The sequence below is a fragment of the Prionailurus bengalensis genome, chromosome A3, assembly GCF_016509475.1.
Source record: "Prionailurus bengalensis isolate Pbe53 chromosome A3, Fcat_Pben_1.1_paternal_pri, whole genome shotgun sequence".
Classification (NCBI taxonomy): Eukaryota; Metazoa; Chordata; class Mammalia; order Carnivora; family Felidae; genus Prionailurus; species Prionailurus bengalensis.
Window position 1 is genome coordinate 14,995,315 of NC_057354.1, and position 18,800 is coordinate 15,014,114.

General features: G+C 51.3%; 1 protein-coding gene across 4 annotated transcripts in view; it reads right to left on the minus strand.

Annotated features, from left to right (window-relative positions):
* Positions 1–18,800, minus strand: part of SLC12A5 (solute carrier family 12 member 5) — a 36,602-nt gene that overhangs the window by 8,344 nt on the left and 9,458 nt on the right. For 3 of the 4 annotated variants that reach the window (XM_043553810.1, XM_043553812.1, XM_043553811.1), the window contains exons 2-17: positions 14,889–14,983; positions 14,452–14,583; positions 13,994–14,140; positions 12,540–12,594; positions 11,915–12,045; positions 10,572–10,813; positions 9,625–9,836; positions 7,838–8,008; positions 7,445–7,543; positions 7,246–7,303; positions 5,200–5,374; positions 4,477–4,595; positions 4,066–4,164; positions 3,011–3,130; positions 2,645–2,749; positions 1,331–1,499 (exon numbers count right to left, since the gene is read on the minus strand). In XM_043553810.1, the coding sequence (XP_043409745.1) occupies positions 1,331–1,499; positions 2,645–2,749; positions 3,011–3,130; positions 4,066–4,164; positions 4,477–4,595; positions 5,200–5,374; positions 7,246–7,303; positions 7,445–7,543; positions 7,838–8,008; positions 9,625–9,836; positions 10,572–10,813; positions 11,915–12,045; positions 12,540–12,594; positions 13,994–14,140; positions 14,452–14,583; positions 14,889–14,983 (2,129 nt within the window). The remainder of the gene's footprint in view (positions 1–1,330; positions 1,500–2,644; positions 2,750–3,010; positions 3,131–4,065; positions 4,165–4,476; positions 4,596–5,199; positions 5,375–7,245; positions 7,304–7,444; positions 7,544–7,837; positions 8,009–9,624; positions 9,837–10,571; positions 10,814–11,914; positions 12,046–12,539; positions 12,595–13,993; positions 14,141–14,451; positions 14,584–14,888; positions 14,984–18,800) is intronic. The other variant, XM_043553813.1, reaches the window with a different exon arrangement.

An 18,800-nucleotide genomic window follows, 5' to 3' on the forward strand; every position in this document is an offset into this window, starting at 1 on the left:
AGCCTTCCTTAAGGCCACCCAGCTAATGGGTATGTTATTGTAGGGGTTCAACTCCAGGGCTCTGACACCATCCCCCACACTCTAAACCCCTACCCCGATGTCAAGCAGAGAGGGCTTCAACTCCTACCTCAGGCACCTCCTGGCTGTGTGACCTTGGGCAAATCGCTTAACCTCTGTGAGCCTCAGTTTGCCCATCTGTCAAATGGGGGTGGCAGCTACCTCACTGAGGAACGGGCAGAATTACAGGACATGATGTGGGTAAGGTAGCCTGCTGCTTGACAGATTGGAAGCACGCAGCACATTCTATTATTCTGATGATATGAACCCTAGTGAAGCATCTACCAACAGCAGGAAGGCTTGAGAGCCTTCTGGGTACGTTCTATCTTCCCACGAGCCTGTGAGCACCTTGAGGCCTGGGATCTGGTCTTATCCACCCCCCATCTCCCCAGGCCCAGCCCGCTGTATGGTTCCCAGCACCTTCTCACCCACTCCATATTGAAGGAAGTTGACCAGTGGAGGCCTCCAGCCCTGGGCCCTGACAGATTGGTGTGAACGGCCCAGTGAGGCAGAAACAGCAACTGTCACAAGCCATTAGGGGTACTCCTCCCCATCTCTCCTCTCCCCCCTCCGGCCCCCTCTCCTTTCTCCACAACTAGTCACAGCCCCCAGGGGAGAGAAGCCTGGATCGAAGACAGAACCCACCTGCTCAGCTACCCACCAGGTTCCAGACACGTGTTAGTGCCCCATAACACAGAAGCCAGCCGCCCCTGCCCACGCTGGCCCTGTACACTAAGAGCACAGACCGGTGCTCTTAGAAGCAGGTGACCCAGAGCCAGGGACCCAGGCTCAAATTCTGCCTGTGCTCCCAGCCAGCTCTGTGACTTTCAGCAAGCTGTCTTCCCTCTCTGGGCCTGTTTCCCCTTGTACTAAATGTGGATGCTCACACTGCCAACTTCACGCGGCGTGAGGGTCGAAAGAATCATAGATGTGAAAACGCTTTGAAAGATCTATACGTTGGCAGGGAGAAGCCTGGAGTAGGAGTCACGCAGTCCTAATTTGAGTCTGTTTTCTGTCCTTAGACAAATGACCGGACTTCTCTAAGCCTCAGTTTCCCTATCCATAAAGTGGGGCCCTTTTGGCTCTGAAGGTCTTTGGTTCTGACAATTGGATTCTAAGGAACTCACTCTCTGAGTCCTTAGATTCCTCTTCTAAGAAAGAAGAAAGAAAAGCATGAGCCACCTTTGACCCCAAAGGAGGTAAGAAGGCAAAGTGTAAAGGGTCAAGTCAAGGGACTTGTCCTTGCCCCCTTCCCACCAGGGACTCCTCTCACCTCCTCTGCCCGCTGGGCCTGGGGATGGTTGTCCAGAAAGGTGCCCTCAAGGACAGAGCCCACAATGGTCAGGCCCTTCCCTGCCTTGAGCTGGGAGGTCAGTGAGAGCAGCTGTGGATGTACCACATTCTGGTCTTGGTCCACGCGCACCAGCACCAGCAGCTGTGGCCTGAAAAGGATTCAAGATCCATTCAAAACCCACCCAACCTCTACCCACCATACGCCACGCCCCCACACACCAAAACACTGGTGAGCTTACTAGCCATCCGTCCTCTATACCCCCACCCACTTACCCATCTCGCTGTCCACCTCACTCATCCATCCACCCAGTCACCCGCCCATCCATTTTATCCTTCAGCCGCCCACTCACATCCATATTAACTTACCTATATATGCATTATTCACCTAGTTATCTAACATCCACCTGCCACCAACCATTCACACGTTCATCTATTCACCAATCACCCTCCCATACATACATACACTTAGCCATCTACTCATCTGTTTATCCATTCACTTCCTTTTTCATTTGGCCATCCCATCCATCCAACCAACCATCAGTTTAAGAGCATTCTCTGAGCACTCTGGGCGAGACCCTGTGGCAAGCATTTAAGAATTCACAAACAACGCAAAGCCCTGGTCTCTGGAAGACCCAGTTTAGTAGACATCAGCAAGTGCAAGCCAACAGTGTCCTAGTCAGAGCTCAGAGTTCAGGCCTTCCTCTCGGCAAAGTGACCTGAGGGAGGTGAGCGAGGGCTGGGCTTGCAGAGCAATCAGCTAGAAAGCAGGCGGGGCTGAGAGGTGGAGGCAAAGATTCTGCTTCCGGTTCTGCCTTCCGTGGCCTCTGAGACCTTCTCTGGTCCCTGATGTTCACACGAATAAAGTGGAGGGATTGTTCTCAATCTAGAAATTTCTAGAAGCCCCCTATAACTCTCAAAGTGAATGGGTCCACCTTTCCCAGAGCAAATGCTACACGATATTACGTTTATCTGTCTCCGTGTGTGCCTGCTCCGTGGAACTATTCACTCTCTAGGTCCCCAGAGACTGGAAAGGGGCCCGGCACAGATCATGCATTCACACATGTTTTTAAACACATGATGAGGTGAACGGGGGGATGAATGGATGGTTGCTCAGCTTGACCCCGGGTACCGCAGGTGGGAAAGGTTCAGACTAGGCTGAGCAGAGGAGGAGACATTAAGGACACACCATTGTGGCGGGAACACCACCCAGCAAACAAAACAGGTGAGGGAGAGTCAGGCCCTGCTCCCCTCCTGTCCTTCCCCTGGGCCCTCCCACGTGCTCCTGGCCACTTACCTCCAGTTCTTGGTATGTGGGGGCCCTTCCTCCAGGCGTAAGAGGGCATAGCGTGCAGCGCTGAGGGACAGGCCTCGGATCCCATCACCCCACTCTTTCTCTGCCCTGGGGACCCAAGGGGATCAACCAGAGTAGAAAGCCAGGGGTGTCAGGAAGAACCACGCACACACAAGTGGCTGCCCCAGCAGACAATGTGCAGCCATTCTGCCACCTCTTTTCTCGAAGCTTCAGCCCCTCCCTCAACTCCTGTCCCCTATCTCCCAATCCCACCCCTATCACCCTTCCCCCTCCCCTCCAGCCCCAGCCTCTCCCCACTCTAACCTCATCCCTACCCCCTTCCAGCCCTCCCCACTTCCCCGCACTTACCCGCGGTACTCGATATATTTGTAGATGAGCCCAGCAATGAGCATGGCCACCAGGGCGTAATACCAGGAGCAGATAAACATGAGGGCCAGGCAGAGGCTCATGCCCAGGAAGGAGAGTGTCCTGAACAATGGGAGGAAGACCCAGCCTCTGAGTCCCAGCAGGACTGTCACTGGTTCCCGGGGCTCAGACAACAAGGCAAGAACTGGGAGGTCTAGGGCAGCTCAGGTCTGGGGGAACTCACACCATCATCTCCAAGAGCACCATGGGAATCTGGGAGCTTCTGGGTGAATGAGCAGCCACAGACAGCGCCACTCCATGACCCCCCCCCCCAGCTCCTGAGAACACGCTGCCTTGTCCCAGTGCCTTAGACCCTGCCACACCACCCTGCCAGATGGTTTCTGAGGCACAGGTGTCTGGAGAGAGTTGTAGGCAAGATCTCCTGGGAAGAGTGTGTCCCCAGGAGGAGGTAACTGGCAAAGCAGGAGCACTGAGATGGGAGTCAGGCAGCCTGGGTTCAAGTCCAGGTCTGCCAGAGACTTTCTGGGTAACCTTGGGCCACTCCCTTCCCCTGTTTGAGCCCATTCCCTCTCCATAGACCAAGCATGGTCATTCCTGCCCTGTCTGCCCCACAGGCCTATTGTGAGGATGAAGGACCATAAAGTAAAATGATCAGAAGAGCCCCAGGCTCCACATAATAAGAATCTTCCATGCACTAAACCCTGTAACACTCACGAGGGCCCCTGAGGTCAGTGCAGTTGTCATCCCCATTTCACAGCTGAGGACACTGAGGTTTCCTCTTCTAGACTGAAAGACGTTGGGCATTGTGGGGAGGGAGGGACTATAGCCGAGACTGTTCACGACTGTGTTATATTATTTGTGGTTATAAGGTTCTCCAGAACCTTTCTCTTGCTACTTGGGCTACAAAAGCTGGAGAAATGGACTCCTTTTTTTAAATTTTGGGACCCCTAGACCTAGCGGATGGGCTAGGGTGAGGTGGAGTGGGGGTGGAGATAGGAGAGTGTTCTGTTAGGCAGGGAAGGGCACAGGGCACCCACCAGTGGTAATATCGAAAGCGTGGCCTCCAGTTGGGGGTCCTCAGCAGTGTCTGTACAGCACAGGCCAGGTTCACAAACATGTAGCACATCAGGAAGAACCTAGAACACAGAAAGGCCCCAGGAGAGGCAGAGATGCAAAGGGAGGCAGAAACAGAAAGAGAAACATAGGGAAAGAAAGGGGGGGAAAGAGGATAAGAAACCGAGGAGGTGGCCAGATCACATTCTGGAATGGGATTCAAGGGCCAGATCCCCTTTCAGCACACCCTGATGTGTGTGGGAGTGAATCTTCATATAACAAAAGACAGATTGTTACACTATTGGGTAGGCTATCCAGGGTCACAACTGGAGGATCCAGGTAGAGAGACCACCCCCCCCCAGAGCTGATGGGGAGGGCAAGAGGCCAGCACGCACATAGAGAGGATGGGGGCAACTTCGTCGAGGGATGCAATGAGGATGCCAATCTCACAGATGCAGGCCGTCAGGAGCAAGGCCCATGTTGGCTCTCCGTTGGCTTTGCCGTGGCCAAAGACCTGGGGACAGAGCAACCATCATAGAGGTCTGAGATCTTAGGCACTTCTTGTCTCTCTTGTCCAGTCTTGGGGACCAGTGCAATGGAGGCAGGAATCCCCTAACCAGTGAGGAAGTAGGGAGAGGATGCTGTATTCCTCACCCTTACCCAAGGGGAGGCCAGTCTTTGGCTGTCTCTCCCACTCTGACATTGGCACTTCAGTTAATGAAGTTCAAATGACCCCTTAAGGGGAAAAGAAGGACCTGTAGGACAGATGGAGAGGAGCTACAGGGGCCAGCAAGTGGCCATGACGGTGTGCTCCATAAATCTTTTTTTTTTTAAGCACCATGGAGAGAGCCACACTTGCCCTTTGGCTACCTCCCTGCCTGATCACTCAGCCAAAGGAGGGCTAATGGTTTCTCCCCTAAGAGCAGACAACTCTGCCCAAAGAGATGGCACTGACCATGGGCCAAATCCCAAATAAGGCACACCCATTCTTCTTATTGGTAGTGCAGAGCAGCAGGGCCCTAGGGGGCCTTGGCTCACCCGGTGGCCTCTCCGGGCAGTGGCTTGGCTGACTGGTATAATGGATGGGCTGTTCTTCCCACACTCCACCCCTCACTGACCTGCAGGAAGGGCACTATGCCATCCCGGGAGATGGCCTGCAGCAGGCGTGGGGCCCCCGTGAGGCTCTGCAGCCCAGCCCCACAGGTGGAGAAGAAGGATCCGATGACAATGACCCAAGGGGATGGCCAGGCCAGTGTTCCCACCACCAGGTTGCCATTCACAGCTTCGCCAAACCTGGAATGAAGCAGCAAGGGGACAGGAGATGCTGGGTGAGCAATGCCACCTGGATCTCCAGGGCGTGTCTCCCACACCAACCCCAGGACCAGTTGTACACCCATCACAGGACTAGGCTCTCTAGGAGCAAGGGGGGAGACAAAGCTCCTAATGTCCTGGGCATTTCTGTCTGTGTGACCTTGGGTAAGTTGCCTCAGCTATAAAATGAGAATCATTATAAACCTATCTCGTATGATTGGTGACAAGATAAAAGGAAGCAACACAGGTAAAATGCTTTGCACTATGCCTGGAACAAGACACTAATAGTGATTCTAGTAAATGGTCAATATTGTAATATGTTAAGCTGGAAAAAATCTCTTGGCTTATTAGAACTTGTGTCTCCATCTGAAAAATGGGGTTCTGGCCTCATTTATGGTAATGATATCTAATGTGAGAAGCATAGAAAAGCATTTTCTAACAGTGACACTATCTTAAATTGAATGATGCTGCCTCAGTAGGTAGAGAGAGCCCTGTGGCTGGAGTGTGCAAGCAGAGGTGTGCTCAAATGGGCTGTTGCTGAAGGACTCCAAAATCAGATGAAGGGTTTTACCGGATGGCCTGCTGAATCCCTTGCAGTTCTGTGGGAGGTCTCTGATTAATTTTTTTAATGTTGATTTATTTTTTGAGGAGGGGAGGGGCAGAGGGAGAGAGAGGGAGACACAGAATCCGAAGCAGGCTCCAGGCTCTGAGCTGTCAGCACAGAGCCCAATGTGGGGCTCGAACCCACAAACTGTGAGATCATGACCTGAGCCGAAGTCAGATGCTCAACCAACTAAACCACACAGGCACCCCAAGGTGGGGGGGGGGGTCTCTGATTAAATGAAATAAGTGGAGATTAAGTTCCCCTAAAAGCTAATAAGTATAATATATGCAAATTGCCCACTTGGCCAGGTCACTCCCCTGCTTAAAACCCTTCAGGGTTTCCTCTATTTTTTTTTTTTTTTATAAAATAAAGCTCTAATTTCCTGGTACCAAAACCCAGGCTTCCAGGACTGGCTCCAGATGCATATCCCCATTCCCCACCTTACAGAAGCCAGGATGGAGCCATGGAAACTGATTTCTGTGACAAGACCTCCTACTTTACCCTCCTAGTGGTGCGTGCCCATACCCTTCAAATGTGTAGTCTCCAGAAGCTTGAATTTCTTACAGCTATAGGCACCTATGTGTGTGTGCGCGCACACACACACACACGCACACACGCACACACTACTGTTTCTCTCCTCCACCTTTGTTCATGCTGTTCCCACCACCTAGAATGCCCTTGCCACTCCTAGTTACCTAACTGATCTCTACTCAACATTTAAAGTGAGAAAGATAAGTGGGAAAATGTGTGTAAGGCACTTCCAGCATCACCTCCTCTTCCCCAACCCTCTGAAGACTGGATTACGGCCTCCTGTGCACTACCAGAGCCCATTCCTACTGCTCTACATTTCAAGTCTGTTGTTGAGCATGGTTATCAGCCCCCAAAGAGCTCCTTCAGGACAAAAAGCATGTGTTATTTATTTTTATTCTCTCCTAGAACACTGGACAACGACCAACATATAGATATCTAAGAAATGTTAAATGGGTTAATAGATTTTAAAGCAAAAAAAAAAAAAAAAAAGGAAAGTAGCATTATCCTAAAAACAACGAGACACCATCCAAGTTTCTTGAGCTGGAGTGACAGGAGAAAGATAAAATATAAGAAGGTGAGCTTGCAAGCACTCGCCTGTGATCTCCCTCCCACAAGTCCCCTTGCACAGACTCAACACTCTCTGCGGGGTCTGTTTCCCAAAACCTGGCCCCATGCACCCACTACCCAGAACAGGATCAGCCCCAATTCCCTTACTTACTTGTCCCGCAGGACGACCCCCTCAATGCAGGCCCCAAACAGAACAACAGAACTGATGTCTGTAGCAGAGGATGAAGGAGAATCCCCAGGATGACATTCCCCTTTCTGCTCCCAGGCCAGCTGGGTGAGGCAGCAGCTTCAGCTGCCCTCCTCCCAGCCCTCCCTATCCACGGTGGTCCCAGCCCAGCAATGCAGGATACAGACAGCAGAGGTGGTGGCAATGGCCAGGATGGTGCCAGTGGGAATTGACTTCTGGGCATCCCGTAGGTCTCCAGAACGGTTAGAACCAGCCATGATCCCTGTGAATAGAGGAGCAGCTAGTACAGGGGCCACAGGAGACAAGACACAACAAGAAGAAAGGACACCAGCCTCGGAGCCAGGAAGTCTGGGATCTAGTCCTGGCATACTGACTGGTGTGAGAACTTGGGCATGGCTTCTCCTGGCCTTAATTCCCTCATCTGTGCAATGGGAACTGGATTTTGGCTCCTGCCTATGTGATGAGATTGCTGGACTAAGAAATTCCCCACATCATCATTGACTCTCTCCACCCATCACTCTCAGGCAGAGTCCTCCCTCTCTGAGCTCCCCTTCACCTGTGACTGAGGGGAAGTAGATGCCAACCAGCAGGGTGAAGTAGGAGGTCATGTCGCTGAAGACATAAGGATGGTCCATGTCGACAGGGGTGCCATCTGCCAGGCCCACCGAGGCCATCCCACGTCTCTCCACAATCACTCCCTTGGTCAGGTAGGAGCTCCAGAGGTTCTCTGTGGGGAGGAGATATGATGCTTAGGAGGAAAACCAGAAGTCAGGGTGCCAGAGCTCCAGGACCAGGAGGTGGGGTGGGCAGAAAAAGAAGGGTCAAGGTCAACCACTTCTCACTCCTTCAAGGCCTTTGCTCTATTTTATTTCCACTGACATTCCCTAAGCTCCTGCTTTGGGCCAGGCCATGTGCAGAGGCTTTGCACATGAATCACATCTAGTCCTTGCCCTCAAATAGTCCAGTCTAGTGGGGTAAAAAGACACAGAAAGACCTATCTCAGACTGATTCAATATGTCTCAAACTGGTCTCACTGGCCAGCCACCTCACAACCAGCTCCTTTTTTGTATCCCTTATCTCAGTAAATGGCACCATCATTAATTCAGACAGCTTTACATTGCCCTCAACTGTTCCCTTTCCCCATATCTGTTTCAAAACCATCTCCAATTTCTGTCTATTATCCCTTCTAAATATTTCTCAAATATGCCCCTCCTCTCCTTTTCAGGATTTCCTCACTTCAGCCTTATTGACATTTGGGGCCAGATAATCCTTTGTTGTGGAGGGCTGTCCTACAGCACTGTAGAATGTTTAGCAAAATACTGGTTTCAATGCATTAGATGTCAGTAACAACCATCTAGTTGCGATGGCCAAAAATGTCTCCAGACATTGCTATATGCCTCCTGGGGGGCAAAACAGCCCTGGGGGAGAACCAGTGCTCCACTCCCATGGACATCACTCGATTACTCTTGATCAGAAAACTATCATCTGTCACCTGAACTCAGCATCAGCCTCCTCCTGGACTCCCTGTTCTCTCTCCCTTTACCTCATCCATATTAACAGCCAAAAAGAACCTTTAGAAATAACACTGACCATGTCCATCCCTTATTTGAAACCCTTTCATGGCCCCCATTGCCCTCAGGACATGGTTCAAACATTTCAATATGGCTTCCAAGGCCTGCCACAATCTGGCTTATGCCACCCTCTCCAACATCATTTCTTGCCCCTCCTTCCTTTGTACTTTATGCCCCAGTCATACCAAATTATCTGTGGTTGGAAGGACACAATATGCTCTTCTCTGTCTGCATGTTTTCAGGCAAGCTGTTCTTCTGCCTTAATTCCTTTACCCCCCTAGTATAACTCAAAATCTCTTATTTTTCCTTCAAAACCCTCCTCAGATGAGTCTAGGAAGCCTTGTCTTGCCCCTTTATACACACGACCACTCCCTCCCCTGAGAGGTCTCTGTTCATTGAAGGCACATCAACTCATGTTGTAATTTATTTGCTTATGCATCTGTGTCCACCATTGGACTCCTTGAAGCCAAGGACTGTGACTTATTTATATCATGTTCCTGGTGCTTAGCACAGTGCTAGACACCACGGAGATGATTAGTGGTGAATACTTGTTTAAACTGATGACTTTCTTTCCTACTAGGTAGTAAGATATTGAAGGCTCCCTTTCATCTCTATTCCTCCAAGACGCCAAGGAAAGATGGCCCAGAGTAGGTGCTCAATTAAAACTGATTGAGTTTAAGTGAATCCCAAGTAGAGTTCCTTAATCCTGACTGTTTAACCCACAATCCCTGTAGTGTTCCCTGGACACCAGCCTTCTTCCCTCCCCCCAGACCTTTGATGAGGCCACTGGCAGCGCCAGGGATGCCCTGGATCTCCGTGACATTGTTTCGGGTGAAGTACTCATCACAGGTGGCGTTGAGGAAACGGGAGGAACAGAAAAGGCCCCAGAGCCGTGTGGTCACCGTCTCATTTCCTTCCCAAGCCAGCTTGGCACAGACATCAAAGCCATGGCGAGATAGTGTGCGGTTCCCCAGGAGGCAGATCCTAGGGAGAGCAACAAGGGAGGAAGATGGGGGAGGGACATAACCTTGCCTTGGCTTCACAATAGAACCACCAGGGGAGCTCTAAAAAACACAGATCTCAGGGCCCCATATCCAGAGATCCTGATTTAATTGGGATGGAGCCCAGAATCGGTGTTTTTTTTTTTCAAAGCTCCCCCAAGTGATTTTAATATGCAGCCACAGCAAAGAACCACGACTTTAGCACAATGCTATGTTTCAGAACCATGGACAGCAGTCTCTGTGTGCAGTCCTGGGCGGTGGGATTTAAAGGAATCTGTCCTCAAGAAAGAGGCAGGACCCACAAAGATTTGAGACTCTAGACCCTCTCTTCTGTGACCTTTCCCCCAACAGAGAAGGTATCCAATACTAATAAGGTGCCCTATTCCAGGAAGTTGTCTCCTGCCAGGAAATGCTTCTCTAACAGAATCATCTGTTCAGAAATAATCCCACTTGGTTCTTCCCAATTCTGCTCCACCAGCAAGCAATTGACCCTCACAAGGGAAACTCTGCCCACCTCCAGAAACATTATCCCACCCTGTAGAGATTTCCCCCAAACAAGGAGAGATTTTACTTCCCAACGGAGGTTGCTCTAAATCCACAAGGACTCAGATTCTGAGAGATGAGGAGAGGGAGGTTGGCAGAGACTGGCATCGCAGACCCTGAAACCTAACCAGGGAGGAGGAGGACGATGCCTTAGACTCAGAGCAACAGCACTTACGGGAAGTTGGGTGGGTCGAAGGCAGATTTGATGACCCCAGCATAGATGGCCAGGATGGAGAGGATGACACAACCCAGGAAGACAAGGGCAAACTTGTTGACATACTTGACGCCCACAAATACCACAGTGGCCATGCAAGTGAGCACACAGGTGCCATACACACGCATATTGTTCAACATGGCTGCTGCCTCCCCACTGGCATCTTCTGCCTTAAAAATGGCCATAGCTGGGAAGAGGTAAGCCTGTGGAAAGGGGGCAAGGAGGTCAGGTGAGTGACACAGCAAGAACCAGCTAAGAATCACCCCCAAGGATATAACCTGACGTGCAGGAAGAGCTTTGGAAAATACTTGCTCATCACGGTATATTTACAGTAGTATGAGACTGGAAATGACATCCAATGATAGGAGTAAATGTGATCATTTTTATTCCTACGGCATATTTGTATTTTCTAAAATTTTTAGACTGAATGTTGGTATGTTTATATTCTTAAAAAAGTTATTTTCGCTTATAAATGATATTACAAAGGGAGTTTCTAGTTACTTAGGGAAATCTATGGAGTCTATTTTACAAGGACAGAATACAATTTCACATGGTAAAAAAAAAAAAAAAAAGAAGGAAATACACCAAAATGTTAATGGTGATTTTCTTCAGGCAGTTGTTATTTCCTTTTTTACATTCTTTGATATTTTTCCAATTTTGTGCATTGAGCAGAATTGCTTTGAGCCGAGACCCACATCACTAGGCTCTCCTTCAAACACTGCCCAGCACCCTGATTTCTTCTCATCAGTCACTACTCCTAACATGTCTCTTACTCAGCTCCCTCACATCCTTCTTCTCTTTTGCAACCCATTGGTCATCAGTCCTGCACAATTAACATTCACAGAGAAATCAGCACAGTCCCAGGCACATGGTAGGCAATCACCAGATATAGCTATTGTGTGACATTACTTTAATTATTGCTACCACTATTAACTCTTATCGACCCACCTCTGCCACTTGGTAGCTGAGTGACCTTGAGCAAGTCATGTCACCTCTCTGAGCTTCTCATTTGTAAAATGGGCATAATAATACTTAATCCTTGTGAGGATTCGAGATAATGACTGTAAAGCAATTGGAACTCTGCTGAGAGCACAGTGGGTGCCTGATGAACGACAGCTGTTCACGTTACGTAATTACTGTATCTTGTCTCCCCAACTAGACTGAATTTTTTAAAGACAGAACCACATCTGATTTCCTTTTGGCCTCACTGAGTGGCTTGGACCTCTCCCTAGGAGGTGTCCAGGGAGCATTGGTTAACTGATTGACAGCCTGGGGCCCCACACCTCCTCCTCAGCCCCTCTCACCAGCAGGATTTCGATGGTGCCCAGGATGTACATGGCCCCAGCAAATGTAGTGCCCAGGTAGAAGCAGAGGCCAACGGCGCCCCCAAACTCTGGGCCCAGAGACCTGGAAATCATGTAGTAGGAGCCGCCAGCTGCAGAAAGAACCTAGTGTCAGTGAGAAGCTCAAGGGGCACTGGGCTGCCACTGGGGGTGAGGGGGCTCCAGGACAGAGGTGGGAAAGGGGTTGTTCTGTGCCTCATGTCTTAACAGGCTACAGCCCTCGAATGGTGGGAGACTCAGCCAGCCACTCTGAGTGGATTTTGCAGCACTAATTACCACGTTGCTAATTACCCCTCTAAGGAGGTCATGGCTCAGAAAAATAGGATGACGGAGAGGAGGGTCTCAGGCAAATGGAGATCTTGCATTGCCCTGTTCAACTCCATCAACTGCCTCCCTCCCTCGTCCCCCTTAATACCACTGTCCCCACCTACCCCACAAACATCATAGACCAGCCCCCAGGTCTTCAATATTGCCTCTCTTGGTCCTGATGACCCCAAAGCCTATGGCTCTGTCCTTCCTTCCAACTATCTGGGCCCCCTCCTGACCAACCAGACCCCTTTCCCCTCCAAGAAGCCCCATCACATACCAGGTACAACACCATTGGTTGCGATTGCACTCATGGAGATGGCCGTGAGCATTGTCTGCAAGGAGAGAGATCATCAGAGTGGCAGCTAGGGCAGGGGCCGCAGTGCCCTGGGTCAGTGCCAAACCTTATACCCCATAAACACCTGCCAAACCCACAAGTCCTTGCTGAGCTTCTCTCTGGTCCTGTTCCAACTTCTACCCCTGCCAAGTCCTTCTGGTCAAGAAAATCTCTTATTCACCATGCACATGGAGGAAGCACAAGCTATAGCATCAGAGAGCTCTGGAAATCCCAGCTTGGCCTCTGACCAGCTGTCTGATCTGGGACAAGTCACTTCACTTGTCTAAGCCTCAGTTTCTTCATCTATGAAATAGGTGTACTGTATTCCTGCCTAAATGCTTAAGCTGAATCTGGTCATGAGGAGATATCTGACCAACCCAGATCAAGGGACATCATACAAACTAACTGCTCCATACTCTTCAAAAGTGTCAATGTCATGCAAGACAAAGAAAGAGCAGCTGTTACAGATTAAGGGAGGCTAAAATCATGATATCATAAATGAGTATAAACGTGATCTTGAATTTTCTTCAGTTAGTGAGGACATGATTGGCAAAATCTGAATAAGGCCTGCAGATAAAACATTATTAATGTGTTACTATTAAGACATTATTAACGTATCAGTGTTAGTTTCCTGCCTCTGATCATTGTACTGTGGTTACATAAGGGAATGTCCTCATTTTTAGTAAACACACACTGAAGGATTTAGGATAAAGAGGCATCATGTCTGCAACTTGCTCTCAAATTCAGGGGAAAAAAGGTACTTACAGAGAGGATGGAATAAATACAATAACGTTAACATTTGGGAGTCTGGTGGAAGGGATATTCTATTCCTGCAAATTTTCTGTATGTCTGAAATTTTGTGAAAACAAAAACTTAAAAAGAAATAAAATAGGCGTTCTACCGTCAGTAGCGGCCACCTCACATGCAGAGGTGGCTCAAGGGTCATGTGTGAAGAAATGTAAACATGATGAGAAGTAGGTGTTCCGTGAATATTTGATTTTCTAGGGAGGATGGAAAGGATTCTATTACAAGCTGTTTGTGACACATAATCCCATTTTTTGTGAGTCTGGGCCTACAAAAATGTTAACCACTGGGGTTTTCTAGGTGAATTTTATTTCCTTCTGCACACCTATCTTTTTCGTCAATGAATCTGCATTACTTGTGTAATTATACACGCACCCATTCACACACACACACGATCCAGGCAAAACCTGGTTAGTGGCTATCAGGGGACCAGCTTGTGAGATGCAGGAAGGACCAATCAGACCTGATTTACTCTCAAAGATCATACGCAGTGATTCCTACAAAACACTCAGGTCTCGTGCTGCCCCTTCCCCTCCCCCACCCCAGGTCCCTGGTCTGCCACAACGGTCAGGAGAGGGGGAGGTGTCACTCACACAGGAGCAGCAGATGAAGACCATGCAGAAGGCCTCCATGATGCCTGCGATGCCCACCACCCAAGTGAGCCTCAGGAAGAGGATGACACCAAAGATGTTCTGCAGGCATGGTAGGTACACACCCATGAAGGTGCCCATGCGTGGGGCCTGCCGGGGAAGCCAGTGTCAGTTTCTGCAGCCCGTAGTCACTATGAACACCCAGACCCCTCCTCCCCCCTATTTTCAATCCCCCACTCCCTTCCCTTCTCCGTCCCCATCCCTTCATCCCTCTTTCCTCTGGTCTTTACCCTCCCTCCCCTCTCCTCCCTCCACCTCTATCCCTTCCTCACCCTCAGCCCCAACTCCTATCCCTCTGCCTCCATCATCCACCCCTTCAACTGACTCTCTTTTGTCCCCCCACCCTTTGTCCCCTCCACCCCTTCTTCCTCCCCCATCCCTTTTCCCCCCAAGGCCCTCACCTGCACTGGCTTCTTTTTTCCACCCTCATTGTTTTCTGCCTCTTCATGCTCCCTACTTCCCTGGGGCAGGTTGGTGTAGTTGGCCAGGCCACTGAGCAGGGAGGACACCATGGGGCTGGTGTCCATCTCCTCCTGTGGAGGTGGGGGTGGTAGAGTTAGGACACAAGGGCCCAGGAAAGGAGAGGCGAGCTACATAGTAGGAGGCAGAGAGAGATGGGGGGGAGGAAAGCAAACCATTGGGGGTGGGATGAGATGAGGAAGGAAGAGGAAAAAGCACAGAGAACAAGGAAAGTGGATGTGGGATAAGGAGAGGGAGTAGCAGGGGTAAAGGGAAAGAGAAGGAAGTGGAGAGGAGGACACTGTCCCTGCGGGAGGGAGAGAGGGAGAGAGGGAGGGAGTGGCGGATGAATGGGGTGTCACACAAACTAGCAACCCACCTCAAACAGGGCCATATTCTTGCCATCATACTCCCTTCCCTTCTCTGTGTCAGTGCTGTTGATGAAGGGGCTGCTCTCCTTGGGGTTGCCATCACCTGAGAAGGCAGAGGAGTCAGGGGTCTGGCACCAATGGGTTGCCATCCTTCTGCCTGGGCATCCAGCTATGTGGCCCCTTTGACTCTCTGAACCTCAGTTTGCACATTGGAAAAACGGAGCTAACAGTAATGCCCCCCCCTTGTAGAATTTTAGTTGACAGGATGTGTAAAGAGCCTAGTGCATTCCCTGGCACGTAGTAGGTTTTTAATGAAGATGTGAGTGCTTCCTTGCCCTTGGGGGGGTCCTTCTTCATTCACTAGGTCACTCTAGACTCTCCAGGTGCCCCTCCTCAACCATAACTGGGACCACGCTGGTGTTCTGGGGTGAAAGCATGCTCTTTCCCAGAGACAAAGGCAGAGAATACTAAAGCCTGAGGACCAAAGGATACTTTACCTCTTGGAGAAGTGACCCATGTGGCATCCCCTATGCCCCTCATGCATCTTCAGTCAACACATATTTACTGGATCTCTACCATGTGCCAAAATCAGCATGGGAGGGAGAGGGAGTAAAACACACACGAAGACACCATCTCTGCCCTCAGGGAAACCACAGGCAGAAGAGATAAAACAGTATTCATGAATTTCCAACCCAGAGTGGTAAATTCTGTGATAGGAGATGAATAAGGGACTGTGGGAATACAGGAGAGGCATTCAGCCCAGCCTGGGAGGTCACGGAAGGCTTCCCAGAGGAAGTGACAAGTAGGCTGAGAACTGAAGGATGAGTAAGAGCTACGCTGGGAGGGAGGCGGGAGGGTGTTCCAGGCAGAGAGAACTGCAGAACAGCATGTTCGATGGCCCAGAGGGAAGAGTGAAGAGAGTGGGTCAGAGATGCTGAAAGAAGCCTGATCTGGCTGGAGTCTGAAGAAGGGACATGGAGGGAGGGGCTGAAAGGTGGAGAGTGACCTATGAAAAGATGAGCCTCAGAAGGTGTAGACTCAGTCCTTAAATGATTAGCAGGCCATGTTAAAGATTTTGGACTTCATCCAGAGGACAATGGGAAGTCATTGAAGAGTTTCAGCCAAAGAGGTGCCATGAACAGCCTTGTGTTTTAGAGCAATCACTCTGGCCTTTAGATGGAGAATTTCATCTAAAGAAAGTTTGAGACTTTCAGTAATCCAGGCAAGGGCTGAGGATGACCCAGGCCAGAGCAATGCAGGACAATGGACAGACCCAAGAATTATTGGCACATATTTTTATGCCAGATGTTTGGGGACATGAGAAGGAGAAACCTAGGATAATGTCTGGGGTTTCTAGCATAGGTCAATGAGTGGGTGATGGTGCTATTTAATAGATGTGGGAAGGGCAGAGACTGGGGGTGGGTAAGAAGCTGAATTTGACTGAGGGAAAGGCAGTATAGGACACTCAAGTGAATACGTCCAGAAGGCTCTTGGATATACAGAGCCTGGGCCCCAGAAGAAAGGCTTGGCAGGAGAAGGAGATGAGGGTAACCCATGACAATGTGTGGAGGAAATGTGTGAAACCATGAATCTGGATGAGATCACCCAAGGAGGAAGTCTTTTGGGCCCCTAGCAGAGGTCCTTTCAAAGAGACATAGGAGACCCCCATAGGCACTTTCCCTTGGCTTCAGCCATCACCCTTTCTCAGCTCAAGGGCTGAATCCCAGGAGCAGACATCTGGAGAAAGTCCCCAATAACAAATCCCAAATGAACCTGAGGCCCTACATATTCTGAATTTCCTGTCCCCTGGTCTCCTGTCATGTCTTTCTCCACCTCCATCTTCCCAATCCTCCCCCGTTTTTCTCCTCCCTACCTCCTGGAAATCTTCCTTAGTCACCCAGCCAGGGTCCACCCCTAGAGCATGACCTGTTACAAATCCAGTCTCATCCTGACTCAAAGTTGTGGAAGGGGGAAGCGATGCCTCACCAGCTCAAGGGACACCCACCACCTTCTCCTGCCACCACCTCCACCTCATCGATCAAGCCAGGAGCTCCTGGTCCCTAAACAGGGAGCCACCATCAGCTCGTTCTTCTCCTCACATATCTGAGTGCCTGGAAATAGCAGATCTGTCCTCCCAGTGAGAACCTGGCACATAATAGATGCTAAGGCGGGGGGGGGGGGGGGGGGGTGGGGTGGAAAAAGTCTTTCTCAGGAGGAAAAAGTATTTGGAGATAAATTCCCCCCGGCTTCCTTCCTGACCCCCAGGATCTCAGAAGAGCTGCCCGGGGCCAGAGAACAGGAGAAATAAAAGAGAAGTGGGTTCCTCCTCCTTTTAAAAATGCCGACAAGATGCTTCATCAACACACTGGGTTGTGGGAACAAGAAGGGTCCAGGGGGATAACAAATTTCTTGGAAAAGGGCTGGGGGGGGGGGGTCAAGATTTAGGCTCCAGTCCCAGCTTCACTGGCCGTGCCGACATGTTCGGCAAGTCCCTTAAACTCTCTAAGCCTCAGTTTCCTCCTTTGCAAAGGGAAAATAATTGTGCTTAACTCACAGGGCTGTTTTGAGGCTGAAGGGAATAACGCCTATTGGGTGTGCCTAGCACATAAGCGTAACTATTGCTGCTATTACAAGTACAATTATTATTCATGTTCGTGGTGCCCCACCCAGCCCGGCCTCCGCATCCCACACCTCTCCCCAAGCCGGAAGATTCAGGGGCCCTGCCTCCTGTGGGACTGGGTACCTCTCCCCGCCGCGTCAGCTCCGCGCCGGGACTACAGGCCACGAGAGCCCCTCCCCTCTACTTTTCCCGCCCCCTCCCAAGCCCCTCCTCCTTCCTGGGGTCCCAGGGAACGCGCCGGGCCGCGAGGGGGTCGTCCTGGCCCGAGACCCGGCTCTAGGGAGTCCCGCGCCGGTCTCCATGGCGACCGCGCGGGCAGAGAGCGCAGCGCCGAGCCGAGGCGGCCACGCGCCCGCAGCCGCTTATGTAACGCGACGCGCTGCGCGGAGCCAGACTCGGGGCCGTTTCCCAGCTAGGAGATGAGGGCCTGGGAGAGGGCGGCTCGATAGGCTGGTCCTGGGTCCCGCCCTTCCACCTGCCATCTGGACGGGATGCCAGGCCGCCGGCCTCCTCTGCCGGGGGGCTGATTTCGTCCCCTCCCTGGAACGGCGGGCGCACTGGTCGAGGGGAGAGGGGTGAGCTTCAGGAGTTTTCAGAGGAGCAGGGGGAACTGCGAAGGGGGAACTCGCCCCGAATCCCCAGAGCCAGGACGCAGGCTGCCGGGTAGCGGCGAGTGGCGCGCGCGCGAGAGGCAGGGCCAGACTGAGGCTGAGCCCTCTCCGCCTGGCCCCCGCCCCCGCCCCCGCCCCCTGGGAGCTCTCAGCCCGAATCGGCTTTCAATTAAGCTGCGGCGGCCAGAGCTCCCGGGGAGGAAACAGGCGAGCGGCGAGGGCTAAGGAGCCTCCCCCGGGGGCCTGGGGCCAGGCCTGGGGGAATCCCCAAGCCAGATTGGGGTGGGGGAGGGCGTCAGACCCCAAGGGGATAGGAGGCGTGGGCGCCAGACACAGTATCCTTGGGGTCTTCCTTAGTCCGGATGAACCCTCCTGCTCAGGCTAGTCCCACTTCCCTGAGGTCAGCACCTCGCATTCCCAGGTCCTCCCCTACATCCCCAAGAACCTAAAATCAGAGATGGCAGAGGCTCTCAATCTGATAGTCCCTCTTCCCTCAAGTCCAGCAGGTCCTTAGAGCCCCCTACCATCACCTTCAGGCATCGCCGGGAGGCCTTATCTTTCTGGGACCCCAAACTCCTGACCAGGTCCTGGACCCTACACATAGAGAGAAAGTCTCCAGATGGACCTGCTACACTCAGAGTCTAGTAACTAATGGGGAGGGGGTAGAACGGAAGGGAGCTTTTAGCTTG